The sequence below is a fragment of the Stegodyphus dumicola genome, chromosome 6 (genome assembly GCF_044657685.1).
Source record: "Stegodyphus dumicola isolate Sdum_Otavi_A_Nest chromosome 6, ASM4465768v1".
Lineage (NCBI taxonomy): Eukaryota > Metazoa > Arthropoda > Arachnida > Araneae > Eresidae > Stegodyphus > Stegodyphus dumicola.
Genome location: NC_140773.1, coordinates 64753943 through 64772970, shown reverse-complemented (window position 1 = coordinate 64772970; position 19028 = coordinate 64753943). Strand labels below are relative to the sequence as shown.

The 19028-nt window shown below is 34.4% G+C and overlaps 1 protein-coding gene across 4 annotated transcripts in view; it reads left to right on the top strand.

The window, feature by feature from the left end:
* Nucleotides 1-19028, top strand: part of LOC118182393 (uncharacterized) — a 130508-nt gene that overhangs the window by 42422 nt on the left and 69058 nt on the right. For all 4 annotated transcript variants that reach the window (XR_004757054.2, XM_035351735.2, XM_035351736.2 and 1 more), the window contains exon 5: nucleotides 10661-10953. Coding sequence is in view for 3 of the 4 variants with exons in the window: in XM_035351735.2 (XP_035207626.1) it covers nucleotides 10661-10953 (293 nt within the window). In the remaining variant the exon portion in view is untranslated. The remainder of the gene's footprint in view (nucleotides 1-10660; nucleotides 10954-19028) is intronic.

Here is a 19028-nt window from a genome sequence, read left to right as displayed (position 1 = left end):
GGCCCTTCTAACTTGTTGGTCCGACACGGTTGTCTTTACAGGTCTTTTCTGGCTTTTCAGTCTCCATCCTGGGCCTCCCTTGTAGTTGTTGCTGCTGGAAACTGTGGTTTACGTCTAGTTTCCAATCGTCGTTGAATTTTCTCCTTTACTGGAACCTTGTCAGCAGGCCTCCCTCTCCTAGTCGGTGGTACTTGAGTTTTCGTAGAATCCTCGGCTCTGACTCGTTGATCTGTCGGTGCTAACTTCCTCCTTTTTTGTGCGACTGTAGCATTACTGGAATGAATTCCCCTGGTCGAAGTTTGCTGGCTCTGCTTCCTTTTTTGTGTTGGGGGACCCCCAGCTGTGCTCTTGAGCTGGTGGGCTTTTCTCCTCACTTCCAGAATCCTGTAATAAATCCTGCAATATTTTAAAGTCAGTGATGCTGTAATAAGGTTTTAACTGATCGATATTTGCAACCAGTTGTTGGCCACTCTCGGCCTTTAAATAGAACGTGGCTTCTCTTATTCTTTCCACGATGTACGGGCCTTTAAACCTGTGCTCAAACTTCGCAACTCTGTTTTCGGGTGCAGATGATAACGAATATTTCAACTTTCTGTTCCACTTTATATTCCAATTCCCCTCTATATCTATCAAAATAGAGTTTTTGCTTTTGTCTAGCTATCTCAGAGCTTTTAATTGCTTTGTCCATAATTTTCTGAATGTCTTTTAACATGAATTCTTCTTGTCTCTGTTGTGCAAAGAATAGCTTATTCAAAGGCGTTATGATTTTTCTTCCTAAAAATAACTCCACGGGGGTCTTCTGCATAGTATCGTGCTTTGCGGTTCTCAAGGCAAAACCTAACTCATTGACACAGCTGTCCCAGTGGTCATGAAAATTTTTCACATATCCCCTGATAATTTTTACAATATTCTTATTTACGCGTTCTGCTATATTCGACTGCGGTCTATATGGTACCATTTTTAGATGGCGTATATGCCAAGTCCTGTGCACAAATTTTTAAATATACTACTAACAAACTGTTTTCCGTTATCTGATATTACTTTTAGCGGGGTCCCGTATTTTAATATATATTTATTTAAGAACGAATCTGCGACTATTTTAGCTGAAGCTCGTTTAAGAGGGACTATTTCTACCCATTTTGAAAAATGGTCAACGATTGTTAAAATATATCTGTTTTTATTTATTTTTGTCCTAGGATAGGGTCCGAGCAAATCTATGCCAAATATTTCATTTGAAAAAGTGGTCTTTATGCTTTTTAAATACCCAGCCGGGCTGTAATTAACATCGTTTATTAATTGGCACATGTGGTATGACTTAACATACGCTGTAACAACTTTCTGTAACTGCGGAAAATAAACCACTTCATGTACCCTCTTTAGTGTTTTTCGTATTCCGAAATTTCCGGCAGATGGTAGATCGTGCAACTCCTCTAAGATACTTAAACATAGACTCGCTGGGATTACTGGTCGGTATTCCTGATTTTCATTCGCTACCTTTGTATAAAATAACAATTTGTCGATTATTTTGTAATGCTGTGCCCTGTTGCGAATAGCCGTTAAATCTATATGTTCAAAGTTTTCAGGGTCTTCCAGGTATGTGTAAATATCTTTAAATTCCGGGTCCTTTTTCAATTCTTCGACTATTGTTTCACGGGACTCGATAACTCTTGAGGTGAGCATAGCACACTTGATTGTGTTTCCCTCTTCATCAATTTTTATTCGCGAAAGGGCATTGGCGACCAAGTTTTCTTTTCCTGGAGTGTGTTTTATGATTAAGTTGAACTCTTGTAATTTTAAAGTGCACCGTATCAAGTGAGGCGATAAATTTTTTCCTGAATACAAGCGATCCACTGCCGCATGATCTGAGTAGACCGTTATCGGTGAACTTCTGAAGTAGACACGAAACTTCTGAACTGCTAATAACGCAGCGAGCGTTTCTTGTTCAGTAGCGGAATAGTTCCTTTGGGTAGCATTCAAGGTTTTCGAAAAGAAAGCTATAGGTTGCCTATTTTGGGAGAGCACCGCTCCAAAAGCATAATCGGATGCATCCGCTGAAATTTCTAGATCTTGCTCGCCTTCTGGGAATTTAAGGACTGGGGCATTGATTAGGGCATTCTTTAGCTGTTCAAACGCGGTGTTCGCTTCGACTGTCCAAGAAAATCTACTTTTCTTTCTTTTTAGCACTAGAAGAGGCTCAACTATTTTCGCAAAGTCTTTTATGAACATTCTATAATAGGAACATAAGCCCAAAAATGAAGACAATTTCTTAGCCGTATTTGGGGAAAGATAACTTTTAATTGACTTAATTTTTGAATCATCAGTCTCTATGCCTTTATTAGAGATTTTGTACCCGAGGTATCGCAATTCCTTTGCCGCGAACTTGCATTTATTTTGAAACTGTCCTCGTTAAGTATGGCAAAAACTTCTTCCAAATCTTTCAAATGTTCCTCTAATGTTTCGCTGGTAACTATGATATCGTCAAGATAAATAATTGTACTTTTACCTAAAACTGGCTTCATGACTATGTTCATAGCTTTTTGGAACGTAGCTAGTGCTCCGCTTAAAAAAAAGGGCATTCTTAAGAAGGCCTAGACGCCTGATTTTGTAATGAACGTGGTCTTCTGGACGTCCTCCGGCTTAACGGCGATTTGAAAGTAACCGGAAGTGAAATCTGGGGTTGTCATATACTTCGTCGAGCAAATTTCAAATGTTCCTCTAATGTTTCGTTGGTAACTATGATATCGTCAAGATAAATAATTGTACTTTTACCTAAAACTGGCTTCAAGACTATGACCATAGCTTTTCGGAACGTAGCTGGCGCTCCGCTTAAACCAAACAGCATTCTTAAGAAGGCCTAGATGCCTGATTTTGTAATGAACGTGGTCTTCTGGACATCCTCCGGCTTAATGGCAATTTGAAAGTAGCCAGAAGTGAAATCTAGGGTTGTCATATACTTCGTCGAGCGAATTTTTCTAATTATTTCGTCAATTATTGGTAGGGGATACGTGGGATATTTTGTTATACTGTTCAACTTATGATAATCAACTGCAAACCTATACACGTCTGGGTGTTCAGGCGGTAGCCTGTTCTTTTTTCTACAAAGGACCACTGGACTTGCAGAAGGGCTCGTGCTTGGTACAATTATTTTATTCTTTAACATAGTTTTTATATTCCAAAATTTCTTCTTTTACTTTATCGTACCGGTAAGGTTTTGACCGGATTAGAGAGCATTCCCAGTATCTATGGAATGGTCAACTACCTGACAAAAACCAGGTTTGTCGTTAAACAAAGAATTAAATTTCCTAACCATTCATTCAATCTTCTTTTTCTCTTCAAGCTTCAGATAGTCTAGATGCAATTCCGGAATGGAAGCTTCATCTTCTTCTACAGGGTCCATGTGCACCTGAAACGTAGAATTCTGAAAATTAAGATTTGCGCCGGATGCATGTCAAAAATCGACCTCCAATATAACGGACATGACTAGAAAATTCACGACTAGAAAATTAACTTTTAGCACCTCATTTTTAATCTGAACATGTAGTGCGGTTTTCCCTAAACATACGCACTGTTTGCCTTGGGCGGCAATTATTTTCTGTTGCATGGCTTTAAATAGTCTGTAACGATGAAAGTGCTTTAAAAAAAAATTTTCTGATAGCAATGAGCATTGTGCCCCTGTGTTTGTACAGTGGGCAGTGGTTGGTACATTATTTACCAGAATCTGTACCTCCGGCATAGCTAGATTTTGTACCACCACTGTATTTAAATGAATTTCTGAGGGGTCTTCCTTCCCACTCAGTGACTGTTGCCCCTTCTCAATCACCGATTTGCACTTAAATTCTAGTTACCTGCTGCCTCTTTTCGCTGATTTTTATGTCTACCACCCTTAGATTTATCTGCGCTCTTGTTATTGAACTTTTCACTTTTTCCCGTCTGCCTTGTACTGAACTTGCTGTTTCCTTTGCAGAGTAATTCTTGAGTACTGGCCAAACTGACTTGCACGTGCTTTCTCAGAGTTTCTTCTACTTTGGAATTTCACTGCAAGCTGAAATAGAACTTATAATGTTTGCCGATTACGCACTTCTAGGAAATCTTGCGTTGACGGTAGAAGACGCGGTAGAATTACTTCAATAAGTTCATTATCGAGCCTTTTCCCATACAATAGATTAAAAATATGAACTTTTCTCCATCAAATCCTCGAAAATGCCTTGGTATTTACTATACAATTCTGATTCAAGCTTCGCACGATCTTTAACGACTGGAAAGGCTTTTAGTAATGCAGACTTGAAATTTCCCCAGTTATACGATTCCGATCCTGGGTCCTCCAATAAGAACTTCCCTATGCTTTTATACAAGCTGAGGGCTTGACCTTTAAAGCTGTAGTTGTGATGGTCACCTTTTGCAGCTGATTCATAGGATATGATGAAATGCTGGTCCAGTTGCTCCAAAAACGTCAGAACTGAGCCCCTGCCGTCAAATGTTGCTGCTGGTTTCATAGATGCACGCAACGTTTCCACGAGGAATCCAAACCCTTCTACTTGATTCGTGGCTGTCTGAGGGACCTGAAATGTCGGAGGGGTCAATGTAAATTTCCCGCATTCTAACGACATGGTCCTTTGAAAAACTTTTCAGGTGCCAAATGTAAGACTTTCACTCTGTAAATCTCAGTTATTGTAGAAAGTGACGAGTCTTAAGAACTAGATAGCGAACAATCGCTTAAGTTCGGGTGACAAGAAACAACAAGATAGAAGGGTAACCAACCCTTTATTATTCCAATAAGATTTAACAAAACTCGCCTGGGAGTGTACAAACAAAGCCGGCACTTGGGCTTGAACTTAAGAGTCTAAGAATTAAACTAAAGAAATATAGCTGAAGCTATCAAGATTCAAATTGAGTTGGCCCCTTAACTTATTTGACTACGAAGCTTAGCAAGGGCCTGAGTACAGTCGAGTGTAATAACAACTTTGAGAGAGAAAGTGGCTGAAAAGGCAGACACACGTAAATTAGAAACTCTGATTCTTTCTCTTTCTCTGTAAGTAACTTTGTGGTTTAAATACCGCTCCTCCTCGTTAAATATTCAGCAAGATTCCAAAACTACATTCTGGCCAGAAGTAGTAAGTTGAAGTTAAGAATTTGACTGGAAAGGAACTTTAACTTAAAATTTAACTGTTAATAAAATTAACATAATCCTTACAATCATATTTCACTATATTCATGGATCACCATGAGAATAAGTGTTCACTGTGTCTTTAAAATTGATTCATTAGTTATTACTAGTAAATTATTAAATGATTTAAATTTTTAACAGTTGGAGAGGAATGAGTTTTAAAAATCGATTGTGATCAATTGATGTATAAGTTAAAATTATCTAATTATCTATTTCAGTTAATATTGCAGATTGCGTTGTTCCTTAATCTTCGAATTGGATCCGGATTATTATTTTTTGCAGACGGTTAGAGCAATTTTATAAAAGTAAGCTTGAACTTTCGATTATGTCAAATAGAATTTCCGATATATATTTACTAATATGTAAAGGATATACAAAGTGAAAGTATGTTTCGGAGTCCATTAAACAAAAAGTAGAATTGCTGCAAAAAATGGATAAAGGCATATCCTTTGTTTATCTTTAACGCCACGGTGACGTGCAATGAATTGGAAATTGATCTGTCAGCACTATCCTTATCTTAAGGGCAGATGTTTTTATTTTATTTGGCTTATAATTGCTTACTCAATATAGTATTTCATCTCGATGTACTCCGTCTTTGATATGATTTAAATCAAATGCCTCGTCATTATAATTCGCTTCGGATAGCGAAGAAAGTGACAGAGGTTATTGAAAATGAAAAAATTTCGATTGACAAATTAGTCGGTATTCTCGACACAGCAATTATAGGACTTGAACAGCGGAACTTTGTAACTGAACAAGAAATTATGTTTGTTTATAGAATTAAAGAGAATGTATTATCACATAAAAAACAAAGCAACTTAAACAACTTACATTGAAAGAAATGTTTAATAAAGTAAACAAATAAATATTAAGCTTTTTTTTGTAAATTTTGATACCCTTTAGATCATAATTGTTCTTTATTTCATAAATTACGGTTTCATATTTTTAATTTTATAATTTCTGCATGCTATTTTACCAGATTTAAACTTATGATCTATAATCCGGAATCGCCGAAGTCCCGACGAGTCCGGATTAACGACTTTTGACTGTACCAACTTCAGCCACTTGTAAGCAGACACTGGCTCTGAAGTGACAAAAACAAGCCCCTTCCCCACTTTTATCTTGGAACTATTTTGTGTACTGGAATTCCTTCTTCCTTATCAGCTGAGTTCTAGTGCTGCTGCCTATGTTATGACTAAGAAGCCAAGTTCAACAAAAACCATTTAGAGAATAACAGTTTGGTGAAAGTGCTGATATATTCTGTTTATTATTTGAGAGAGTACAGTAGCAACATATAAGGCTATGTTTTCTGGGGATACTATAGCTTCAAAAAGAAATAATTTATGCTAAGTTGCATTTTCCTAGCTTATATTGCTTTATTTTGCGTAAGTCGTGCACCTCGATTTTTCTGACTAAAATTATCAAAAAAACAAACAAATGTGTACATGGTATTTGTGAACATCCGTGCGTGTGTATATATATAAGGTTTATATCGTAAAAGAGGTGCTGTTTGTTATTGCAATTTTCTATTTTATATGTTAATTGGATACATACAGACATGCATGTATATATGACATTTTAATATATTGCAATGATAAAACTCTGGTTACGCATTTATCCTCTTTTACAAAATTGCTGATTAACGCATACTTTGTAATATGATTTGACAATCATATGCGTAAATAATATGTGAATTTATATATTGGTGTCTTTCTATTCATTTCCTTAGCCAGAGAAAAATTTAGTAGAATTTTGCAATTATTTATTGATTAGATAGTATTTTTGCTTTGAAAACAAAATTACTTAGTTTTTCAACCGACTGATAATTTCATAAAATTTAATCAAAAACATAAGTGGCCACGTAAATGAATAATTATTACAATATTGTTTTAATAAATACATTTATGTGCTAATAAATAATTTATTTGGAAAACTGGAGAATTCAGTCATTCCCTAGTCATAATTAGTATGTGAGGAATCAATGGACTTATGTCGGAATTAAAACCACAGATCTCCCATTTGCCAGCTGGTTGAGATAACTACTCATACCATGCATAGAGGGATGCAATAATTCCCTGAAATTATTAATATATAAGATCAGATGAAGTCATACAAAAATTTCCTTGAAGTAACTTATATATAACAAACTAGTCCCATATAGTTATTAATTTAAATTCATTGCACTTCTTAGATCACACGTGGTTATAAATACATCAAATAATTCCAGATTAATTGCTAATTTTATGTACTGTTTCATTAAGTAATACATAATTGTCTTAATTTCAGGTATTTTGTGTTTTATAGTTTTTTGCAAGGGATTATATTATTTGTCCATATGAATTTCTCATGTTACATGGAAGGGCAGTCCTCTTAAATTTTTACAGCTTACCCTAAAATACAATGCTCAGAATAAGTGCCAAATATAGCAGTACATTTTGCAAACTTTTTGTCACAATTGCTGTAAACGCTGCTTGTTGTGACATGAATTCTGTAATTAAAAATCATTTTAAAAGTATTTTAGAACAAAAAATGCTTACTTAAAAACTATAAATGTTTATGCATTTAAGAAATCCTTCTTTCTGCCTACATTATAGAAACTGGAGCAATCAAGTATACTTCTATGATGTCATTGAGTGTATTGAGAGCAAAATAATGCTATAATTTTAAAATACTGAAATTAAATTTTTTCTTCAAAAGTAAATGTAAGTTTATTTCTCTGTATGTAATTTTTTTAGTTATTTGTTTCTATATCAAGAAGGGCAGTAAATTCAGGGACTGCTCCGAGCGATAGACTAATCTCTAGCTACACCACTGACCTGTTCACAACGAATTGATAGGAAAAAGGCCTCAAATGACTATTCCTAGAAATTTAGCCGTGCACTATAAACTACATCACTTGTCTGTAATATGATTGGTCTAAAGCTGCCTGAGTACTTGTCCCCTCTCAATGAAGTCAAACGGACCCGTCCGCGGTCCATTGACTTCATTGTCCTGAGGACCACAGAATGGTTTTCTCCTTCAAGTTGGAGGTGGTACACGATGCCAGGTTGTTTGAGTCGATATTATATTCACTATAATATACGAGATCCAGTGATCATAGAATAGGCAATCAGTTGTGACATCATTGCAGACTGGCTGTAGGATGCTGTTAGAACAATGGGACATGCACAACAAATCTACTGGCATATTGTCTTCCTTTTACAATGGGTGGCTACAGTTTTTCAGGAGATCGCTGATCTATAGCAGTAAAAGACTCATTTGCCACAAACTGAACTGGGAGGTGCAAATTCCTTTTTGCTGAAAGGGCAATGTACTTAGCTCCTGCAGGCATCCATCAGGCAATAATCCATCAGGCATCCTGCAGGCAATAATTTTGCTTGCTAATTGCAAAAAATTGCTCGCTACTTAGTGAGAGTTTAAGATGTGTTATCATGAATTACGACATGTTTAATGCTAATTTATTTAATAAAAATCTTAAGGCAGATCTCAATGTAACTTACATTATATATTTATCATTTTCAAATGGTTCTGCAAGTTCTGTAATATAATAAAACTGAATTTAATAAATTAATGAAACGTATATTAAAGAATAGTCAAACTATTCATAAGTTATTTCACATATACCAAGTGTTTTTTGTCTTTAAAAGTATAGAATGAAAATAAATTAATTATTTCCTAATCACTTTACAATTATCTGCATAAGAACTGCCAATTTTAAAATGACATTTTAGATTAAATTTCTGAAGATGTTGGGTCATCCGAAAAGTTTCGGAATTTTTCAGATCGCATTTCATTTTCTTGTAATTATTTATTATTACTGATGAGGAATGACCTTGATCGAAACAGATTTTCTTGTTCACTTTGTGTAATTTTAGCATATCTTGTGATGTAATCCCCCCCCCATGCTGGGCTAAGAATGGAGAATTTAAACTTCATTTTCATGATGTTATGGTTTTTTATTTTAAAAAAGGAAAATATGCAAGTCAGATTGCCATAAAATTCATTCTTTACATGGGCAAAGTGCTGTTTCTGATTTGTGCAGTTTTAAGCATGAAAATTTTATGATGGAAAGATGGTGCTTTGGACGATTATCCTTTGTAAACAAGGATCTATTAAAAGAAGCTATTGCTTAAGATCTACATTATGCAGTTCAAGAGCTATCAAAGAGGTTTAATAAAATAAAGAAGTATATAATAATTTGAAGAAGACTGGATATGTAAGCTTCCATGATGTATGAGTACAATATACTTTAAAAGAGCAGAATGTGCTTGCTCGAGTTTCGGAATGTGATTTTTTACTGGGGGGGGGGGGAACCTTCCTTTTTTCAAATGACTCATTACTAGAGAAATGGGTACTATACAATAAAATTCAAATCATGGGGTAAGCCAAAAGAACCTCCTTTAGGGGCTGCATCCCCAAAAATAATGATTTGTGCATGGTGTATTACAAAGGAATTGTACACTTTTATTTGTTGCTATCAAATTGGACAATATATTTGGAAAAATACTGTTTCCTAATGGCAGTTTTAAAAGCGGAAATTGAAGCAAAGGCCTCAGAGCTTGGAAATATTGTCATTCATTATGATAATGCTTGGTCTTGCAGTTTGATGAATATTGGGCAAAGACTGTTCACTTATGTCTGGGATGATTTGTGTCACTGCCCATATTCATCTCCCTGAGATTTTCAGGTCACTTCAGAATTCTCAATGGTCTAGAACAGTGGTTCTCAACCTTTTGAAAGCATTTTGACCATCTAAACAAAAATTGAAAACCTTTAGTACCACCACTACAAAGTACTACCACCACCACCACTCTTGAACAAAGCTCAGATTGCATAAATTTATGAGTGTTAGAGAAAATACTCAATCAGGATGTTGGTGTTTTTATTTTTGAATTTAATAGTTAAAAATACTTTATTTCTTTGCATACCACCTATTTTTCTCTTGCGTACCATCGGTTGAGAACCTCTGGTCTAGAGTTCATATCTTCAGTGACTGTCAAACAACAGCTTTATAATTTATTTATGAATAAACCTAACAACTTTCTAAAAAAGGAATTTTTCCAGCTGCTGAAAAGATGGTAAAAGGTCATAGAACAAAACAATGCTAGTGTAATTCAATAAAATTTTGTGTGTTTGTACTGCTTTATTTAAATTTATCATCAAAAACGTACAGAACTTTCTGCATATTCCAATATTCATTTATGAGGAGTTTAAAAAGTTCTACATTTTATGGTTTTTGAAATAATTAATCAAAAGTTTATTGCTTCAGAGAAATGACAATTGTAAATTAATATATATCGAAAGTTATAATTAATTTAAGATTTAGATGTATATTTAAAAAAAATTTTGAACTAAATTTGTGGGAAAAACATGTTAAGATGCTGTTTACCACATGTATAATGAATGCATGTGCATTATTATTGTATATGATCTAGTTAAATATTTAAGGTTGAAAATAATTAGATTCATTTTAGCATTAAAAATCTCAAATATTAGATTTGCAGAGTCATCGGACTATTTCTCAGTCATTTCGTAATGCACCAAGACGAAAGTCTAGTGATGATTTATTATCCACATCTGAAGGAGAAGGCCGTAGTGCTCATCTTCAGCATTCAAGGAGCTCCTCTGTAAAGAATCTTCATCGAAGTGGACAGAGGCCTATCAGCTGGTCAACACCTGCTTCCCCTTATTATCAAGGGTCTCGTAATTTATTTGTTCGTATTACTTCACCTGTTGTATGTGCCAAATTGCAAACATTTCCAAAAGCCAAAATGAGATTACCACCAAAGGTAATTTTTTAAAATTACATCAAATCTTATTATGATTCTGAAAATATTCATAACTATGTTATAAATTATCAGCACCTTGAGACTTGGCTAAAATCTATGCAAAACACAAGATTGTTACTTTGCTAATTTTATATCAAAACATATTTATTAATCATTTAATGACAGCATGCTGCTGAACTGAAAACCCTTTGGAGACAGTTGTATCATATATGCTTCAGATGTAAATGTGAACAGCAGCCAGGTGATTCAGTAGTGTATTGCCACTTGCATTGATCTACCAGATGGGTGTGTCATATATCCATTTTCAAATATGTATGCTCTTGTAGAATTTTTTTAAATCAGTAGATGGACTTTGTGTCAGCTACAGTTAGTTTATGTAATCGTATGTGTTGTTAACCTTGTGTGTGTGAAGTACTTTCTGATTCTGGTGATTCGTTCAAGTGTAAGAATGGGATATAAAGTAAACAAAACACAGCTGATGTGCAGCAGTGGCTTCATCTGATATAAACAATGAGCAATTTCTGATGTTTGAATTTTTTTTTTTTGGTTGTTTTGTTTTTTTCCCTATATGGAAATTGGGAGTAGATTATGGTTTTAGTAATTTCCATATGTATTCAGTTTGCATCTTCAGTAGATAGTAGACTTAATTTTTTTGTACTCATTAAAACTAAGGTTGTGATGTATAAGAGAAAGAAGGTTTTAACAAAAGAAGCGTATACTCGAATTGTAAATGAGCACATGTGTGACTAGTCTTAAGAGTGAAGTCGTCTAGATTTAAGTCAAATTAGCCGTTTGGGTACCGAAATTTTGTCAGACTGAATTGCAAGCCTACTTTCTTTCAGTTCAGTCACAGATGCTGTATGCCTTTACAGGGATTGTAGGAATAAAATTAATTACAGTAAAAAATTTTTAATTCGGACTCATCGGGACTTCAGCAATTACGGATTATCGGTTTTTCCGGATTATAGATCATCAATTTAAATCTGATAAGATGGCATGCAGAAATTATAAAATTAAAAATATGAAACCATAATTTATGAAATAAAGAGCAATTATGATCTAAAGGATATCAAAATTTACAAAAAAAAGCTTAATATTTATTTGTTAGTTTATTAAACATTTCTTTCAACATGCGCATGCGTAAAGCATACATTACTCATAGACGAAATTGAAAAATTGCAACCAGAACGCTATTTGATGTGTATTCGTGATATTTATAATGATGAGGAATTTGATTTAAATCATATCAAAGACGGAGTACATCGAGATAAAATGCTACATTTAGTAAGGAACTCTAAGCCGAATAAAATAAAAACATCTGCCCTGAAGATAAGGATAGTGCTGACAGATCAACTTCCAGTTCATTGCGAGCTGTGACACGCCCCCCCCCCCCCCGCAGAGCAAAATGAAATTTATAAACAGATTTCGGAATGGTTAGAGAAACAAAGCATATGCCTTTATCCGTTTTTTGCAGCAATTCCACTTTTTGTTTGAAGGACATCGAAACATGCTTTTGCTTTGTAGATCCTTTGGCAGCTTCAGAATCGGAAATTTTTTTTTGACATAATCGAAAGTTCGAGCTTATTTTGATAAAATTGCTCTAACAGTCTGCAAAAAATAACAAGCAGGATCCAATTAGAACATTAAGGAGCAATGCATTCTGCAACATTAACTGAAATAGATAATTAGATAATTTTAGCTTAGTTTATACCGTCCATTATAGATTAAACGTGCATGCGTAAACATATTACATGCATGCATAAACGCGTATGCACATGCGTACAGGTATTATGCACATGCATTAATGCGTAATGCGTTTACGCATGTGCAAAAATTTTGTAGCTTTGAGGTCCGGATTATAGATCATTCCGGATTAAAGACTTTTGACTGTACGAGTTATGTGAATAAAATTGATTTTTTCTATATTTTTTAAATGATGACCTAATGAACATAATAGTCAAAGAAACCAAAAAGTTTTATGAACAAAAGATAATTGAAAAATATCTTTTCTCCAAAATCAGCAAAGTTTACTCCTGTAGATATGCCTAAAATAATGAAGTGATTCATAGGATAATTAATCTAATGGAAATATTTAAAAAGGCTTGAGCGGCATTGTGTCTTTCCTGAATCATGTATGCTGTAATTTTATATTTGATCATACATTGTATTTTTTCATATACGTTTAGATATAGATTTAGGTAAGTTTTGTACAACGTTTATTCAAGAGGAGTTAAATAATTTATTTTGCATTTGGATTTTAATTAAAAGTTTTTCAGAATGTTTGGATATTCTGTGTTTGATTATATTATTGTTAGTTATGATTACAGAAAAAATCAAAGCAATTAATTGATAAAAAGTATTTTTAATGAATTTTTTTTAAAGCTATGTTTTGTGATGCAGAACACTGTGTCCTGTGAGATAGTACTGTTGCAACAGCATAGCATCTCCAAAGTGAGCTGTCCTAAGCAGCATGCCATTGCACAAGAGGATTAATTATTGATGCATATATGATAAACCTATTTTGAAGGGGTTTAGCATATGATACAGAAACTATAAAATTACACATTCTGTGAAATTTAATGTAATATTTTCTTGAATTACCAAATATTCTGCTAAGCTTCACTAGGAAAAGCATTATTTTACTTATCAGTATCGTGCAAGATTAAATATTTTGGTATTTTCTGATTATCCATACTCCCCACTAAAGAATTTCGAAAAAGCATTTGTGAGACAGCATAATATGTCACTGAGAACCTACAGTGTAAAAAAGTATTTGTTGCAAACCAGGAATGCACATAGCACCTGTATATTTAAATATACATTGATTTGTTCTTCTGAAAATTAACTATTGTTTTTTTATTAGTGTTTCTTTTGAATTCAATATATTTGTTTTTCTTGTAATGAATCATATTAGGACTATAGAATTTGTTGACTGATGGAAAAGAAAGCCTTGCATTTCTGCATAAATATGCCATTTTGTCCAACAATAGAAAAATTTGTATTCTATGTATGGTACTTCTTAAACAACCAAACTTTATGGAAGTGCAATATGAAAAATTGCCAGCAAAATCTTAAAGTGCAGGACAAAAATCAAATTTGAAGGTAGCCGTATCTCATTTACTACAGCTGTTAACTTTATTTATTGATAAGTGCACAGCATCAAATTATGTATAATGTCAAACTTATGCAATTCTCTGATTTTTTTTTTTTTTTTTTTTTTTCAAAAGTAAATTGTTATACAGTCAAAAGTCTTTAATCCAGACGTCCATAATCCGGACTTCAAAGCTACAAACTTTCTGCGCATGCGTCAACGCATAATGCATTAACACATGCGCATAATATGTTTACGCATGTGCGTTTAATGTATAACAGATGGTATAAGCTAAGCTAAAATTATCTAATTATATATTTCAGTAAATGTTGCAGATTGCGTTGTTCCATTATCTTCTAATTAGATCCGGCGTACTATTTTTTGCTGACTGTTAGAGCAATTTTATAAAAGTAGGCTTGAACTTTTGATTATGCCAAAAAAGAATTTCCGGTTCTGGAGCTACCAAAGGATCTACAAAGCAAAAGCATGTTTCGATGTCCATCAAAGAAAAAGTGGAATTGCTGCAAAAAATGGATAAAGGCATATCTTTTGATTCTCTAACCATTCCGAAATATGCTTATCAATTTCACGCTGCTCTGCCGGGGGGGGGGGGGAAGAACCGACGCAGCGCACAATGAACTGGAAGTTGATCTGTCAGCACTATCCTTATCTTCAGGGCAGATGTTTTTATTTTATTCGGCTTATAATTCCTTACTAAATGTAGTATTTCATCTCGATGTACTCCGGTCTGTGATATGATTTAAATCAAATTTCTCATCATTATAAATATCATGAATACCCATCAAATAGTTTTCTGGTTGCAATTTTCTAATTTTGACTATGCGTAATGTAAGCTTTACGCATGCACGCGTTGAAAGAAATGTTTAATAAAGTAACCAAATAAATATTAAGCTTTTTTTTTGTAAATTTTGATACCCTTTAGCTCATAATTGCTCTTTATTTCATAAATTATGGTTTTATATTTTTAATTTTATAATTTCTGCATGCCATCTTACCAGATTTAAACTGATGATCTATAATCCAGAAAACCGATAATCCGGAATCGCCGAAGTCCCAACGAGTCTGGATTAAAGACTTTTGACTGTATATATATATTGACCTGCATATCACCTCCACTGCAATAACAATAATAATAAAATAATTTATTTGTAAAATAAATAAATAAGTTATACATATAGTGTCTCTCATTTTGAACTTCAAAATTTGGTCACCTTAGCATAAACAACTAATCTGCAATAAGGGATATTATAAAATCGTTTATAAAATATGCAGAGTAAACTAATACTTCGATAATTTGAGCATTCCAAGATATCCATCTTTTTATGAACAATACAGATACTAAGTCTTCTGGTTCAGCATTCTTAATGAATTCAGATTATATTGAATCAGGGCCTGAAAGTTTTTAGTTTTTCAGTTTATGTATAGCTACATTCATTTCCATCAAAGATGGTGGAATGATATCTTCCTTGCTGCCATTGCTATAGTGAAACTCTTCATGACTTGAGTTATCATTATTGAGTAATATTGAGAAATATTCATTCCACTGATTGAGATCCTTTTTTTTATGGCAGGTACTTGCCTGTTCGACAATGGCCGTTTTATTGTAGAGGCATCTAATAGGCAGCCACTGTTGCCTCCTATGAAGGGACGGTTAGCTAAACACCATGCCTGCTCTGGAATTTGAACCCAGGGCCTTTGGTATCGCAGTCGACTTCCCTAATAACTGTATTGCCTGGGCAGCCTATTAAGTAGCTCATTCCTATCATTTAAAATTAATCTCTCTTTATTTGCACATGCTGTTATATGTGGTTTGAAATGTTGACACCCAAGATTGTTTTCATGAAAGAAAGCTCCACTCTCATTAGAACCCCTAATATGTTCCGCAATTTTAATTAAGTCTTTGTGATAAATTCTCATTTTCTTCTCATGCATTCTGTTTTCCTGCCTTCTTGCCTCCCTAAAAACATCAACTTAATTTCTTGAAAATTTTTTTAGCATTTTATGATAACATTTTATTAATTATTATTTTTTTTTGTAACATGCTCACATTCTATATCAAACCAATCTTTACATATGATAATTTCACTTTCATTAAAAATACAATTTCTTGTATTATGGAAAATATTCTTAAGTATAAGCCCATTTATCCTCCAGACTCTCAACAGATTCAACATGAGCCAAATCAAATTTGTCACTGAGGTAAAATTTAACAGGAGTATCATTTTAGTATCTTGGTACTTTAACCATTTATAATTGTAGCATTTTTATTTTACTTCTTGTATCTTTTGGGCATTAGACAGTTTTGCACTGATTTTGGCCATTATGAGAAGGTGACCGGAAATAAAATCAGCGCCATGATAAGTTCTTTAATCGCTAATATCTGATCCATGTCTAGAATCAATAAGTATATGGTCAGTGTTGTTTCTGTGTCTCCCCATTAGGTTATCGCCAAGTATGTTTGTATATTTTTTTATGGTAGAAAAATGTACTAGGTATTGTCATATAATTGTTCAGTAACAAAGTAGATAAATTTTTGTTCATTTTCATCAAGTCCTCAATTAGACTAGTCTTTTCAAAAGTTTGTCTGAATTCAAATTCTTAACAAATTTTGGCATTCATGTTGACCATTATGATCTTAATGTCATGCATGGGAAAAGTTCTGTAAACTGCTCGTAGTTTCTCATATAACTGTTCTTTCTTTTCTTTTTTTTTTTAAACCTTGATCTTCATTATGTGTGAGCGTATGTACACTTTACGAGGGAAAAATAAAAGGGAGGGGGGACTGTTCTGTATCTTCCGTTTTACTGGGCCGATTAACGAAATTTAACTTGCATTTTTCATGTCTCAAAAGTGCAACATATCCTAAGTTGCGCTTTAGAGACATGAACAACAAACAAATGACATGAATGAATTAAATTTCAATGTCAGGAATCTTAGGATATGTTGCACTTGTAGGAAGATTAAACAAGATGGGGGACGAAGGATTTCGCGCAAAAACAAATTAGTTGCAAACGTCACCGCTAGAGGAATATTTGGCACTGTGTAATAGAAAATAGAGTGTTAACAAATGTAAATCAATATGGAAATTACCTTTTATTTTGCATTCAAATGAGGTTCAATGTGGCTGCCGTTGTTGTGGACCATTGTGGTTCTGTGTAGAAAATGTATGCACAGTATGCACAACAGCAGAAAGTAACATGTCTGCAAGAATCTCCCGTACAGTCCGTGATATGTTATCCTTCAACGTAGCCAGGTCCTGGACCACTCCTTGATAGACCTTGGACTTAAGGTAACCCCATAGCCAGAAGTTGCATGGGGTAAGATCAGGCGACCGAGGTGGCCATGCAATTGGAAAGTAGCGGCTAATGACTCTTTTTGTTGTGAATTTCTGTCATAGCATCTGTTTCACCCGTACAGCAATGTGTGGAGGGGCTCCATCTTGCATGAAAATGATTTCCCCCAGGCATTGTCTTTGCTGAAGTACCAGAATGACAAAGCTGTTCAACATGTGGCGATATTTCTCTCCGGTAACAGAACAGGTTTCCGGTCCTGTCGGGGTAATGTTCTCATAGAAGAATGCACCTACGATAAATTCCACTGTTAACCCACGTCAAACAGTTACCTTTGGTGAATGTAAGGGAATTGCTGTGACTGCATGTGGTGGTTTGTCATCCCAAATTTGGCAGTTCTGGGTATTCACAGTTCTATTCAGGTAAAAGTGGGCCTCGTCTCCCCATAAGATTTTCCAAGGCCAAGTATCCACCTCCATTTTAGCAAGAAAGGTGAGAGCAAAAGTCAATTGCTTATCATGGTCAGGGTACAGTAACTCCTGTACATGGCTGATCTTGTACGGATAGAAGTTGATAATCTTTCGTAAGATTTTCCATACTGTACTGTAAGGCATGTTCATATTGAGCTACTCCATGATCGCTAGAAGTGTCAGCAATATTGTCTGGTCCTCTGTCGACAATCACCGTGGCAACTGCTTCGATTGTATCCTGTGGTACAGGTTTTCGTCCTATGCTTGATTGAACCTTCAGAGAACCTGTTTTCTCAAACGTCGCAACCATTGCTTTTAGCCCATTAACTGACACAGGACCGTTACCTTTACACATTTTTTTTTTGTACATTCTAAAAGCACGAAGAGCGGCTGATGCGTTGCACTGGTCGAGGTAAAAGAATTTGACCAGTAAACCATGCTCGACTAAAGAAGGAGACATTGCACATAAACTTTCAATCACATTGATTCGAAACGTAACACATTGCCTTTAAAACCCAAGTAGCTGGCACTGTGCGAATGGATGTAACGTGAAATTTGAATAAAGAACTTCTTCTTCTGCTCAGCATACGTAATATTGCAGATCACAAGACTTTATTGGTGTTAATGTAGATTTTACTCTTTTTTAAAAGTGTTGCCATATTGCACAAACTAAATCAGAAAATGTGCATAATAAAAGGTAATTTTATTCCGTATTGATTTGCATTTGTTAACACTCTATTTTCTATTACATAACACCAAATATTCCCCTAGCGGTGACTTTTGGAACTAATTTGTTTTTTCACGGAATCCTTCGTCCCCTGTCTTATTTAATCTTCCTACAAAATGTGGCGTCATTCTCGCAAATAGATCGCGCTACAGAACACTGTGAGCACTGTCAGTTTAATTATGGCCACCCGGTATTAGATTTGTATATGGAATTATTCTAACATTTGTATATAGAATTGTTGTGACACAAAATCGGAGTTTTCTGAAATGACCTACTTATTTTTTTCCCATATTTCAGTTCTTTGACTCAAATTATGACATCGTGCCAAGTTTTGTAAAAATCCCATGAATACTTTTTAAAAAATTAGTTCTCAAAATTTTATTTTAGCTCCACAGTGTTAATTGAATTTGTTATATATTTATTAATATCTTTTTTTTTTTTATTAAACTTGCTTGATTCCTTCTTTCACAATTCAA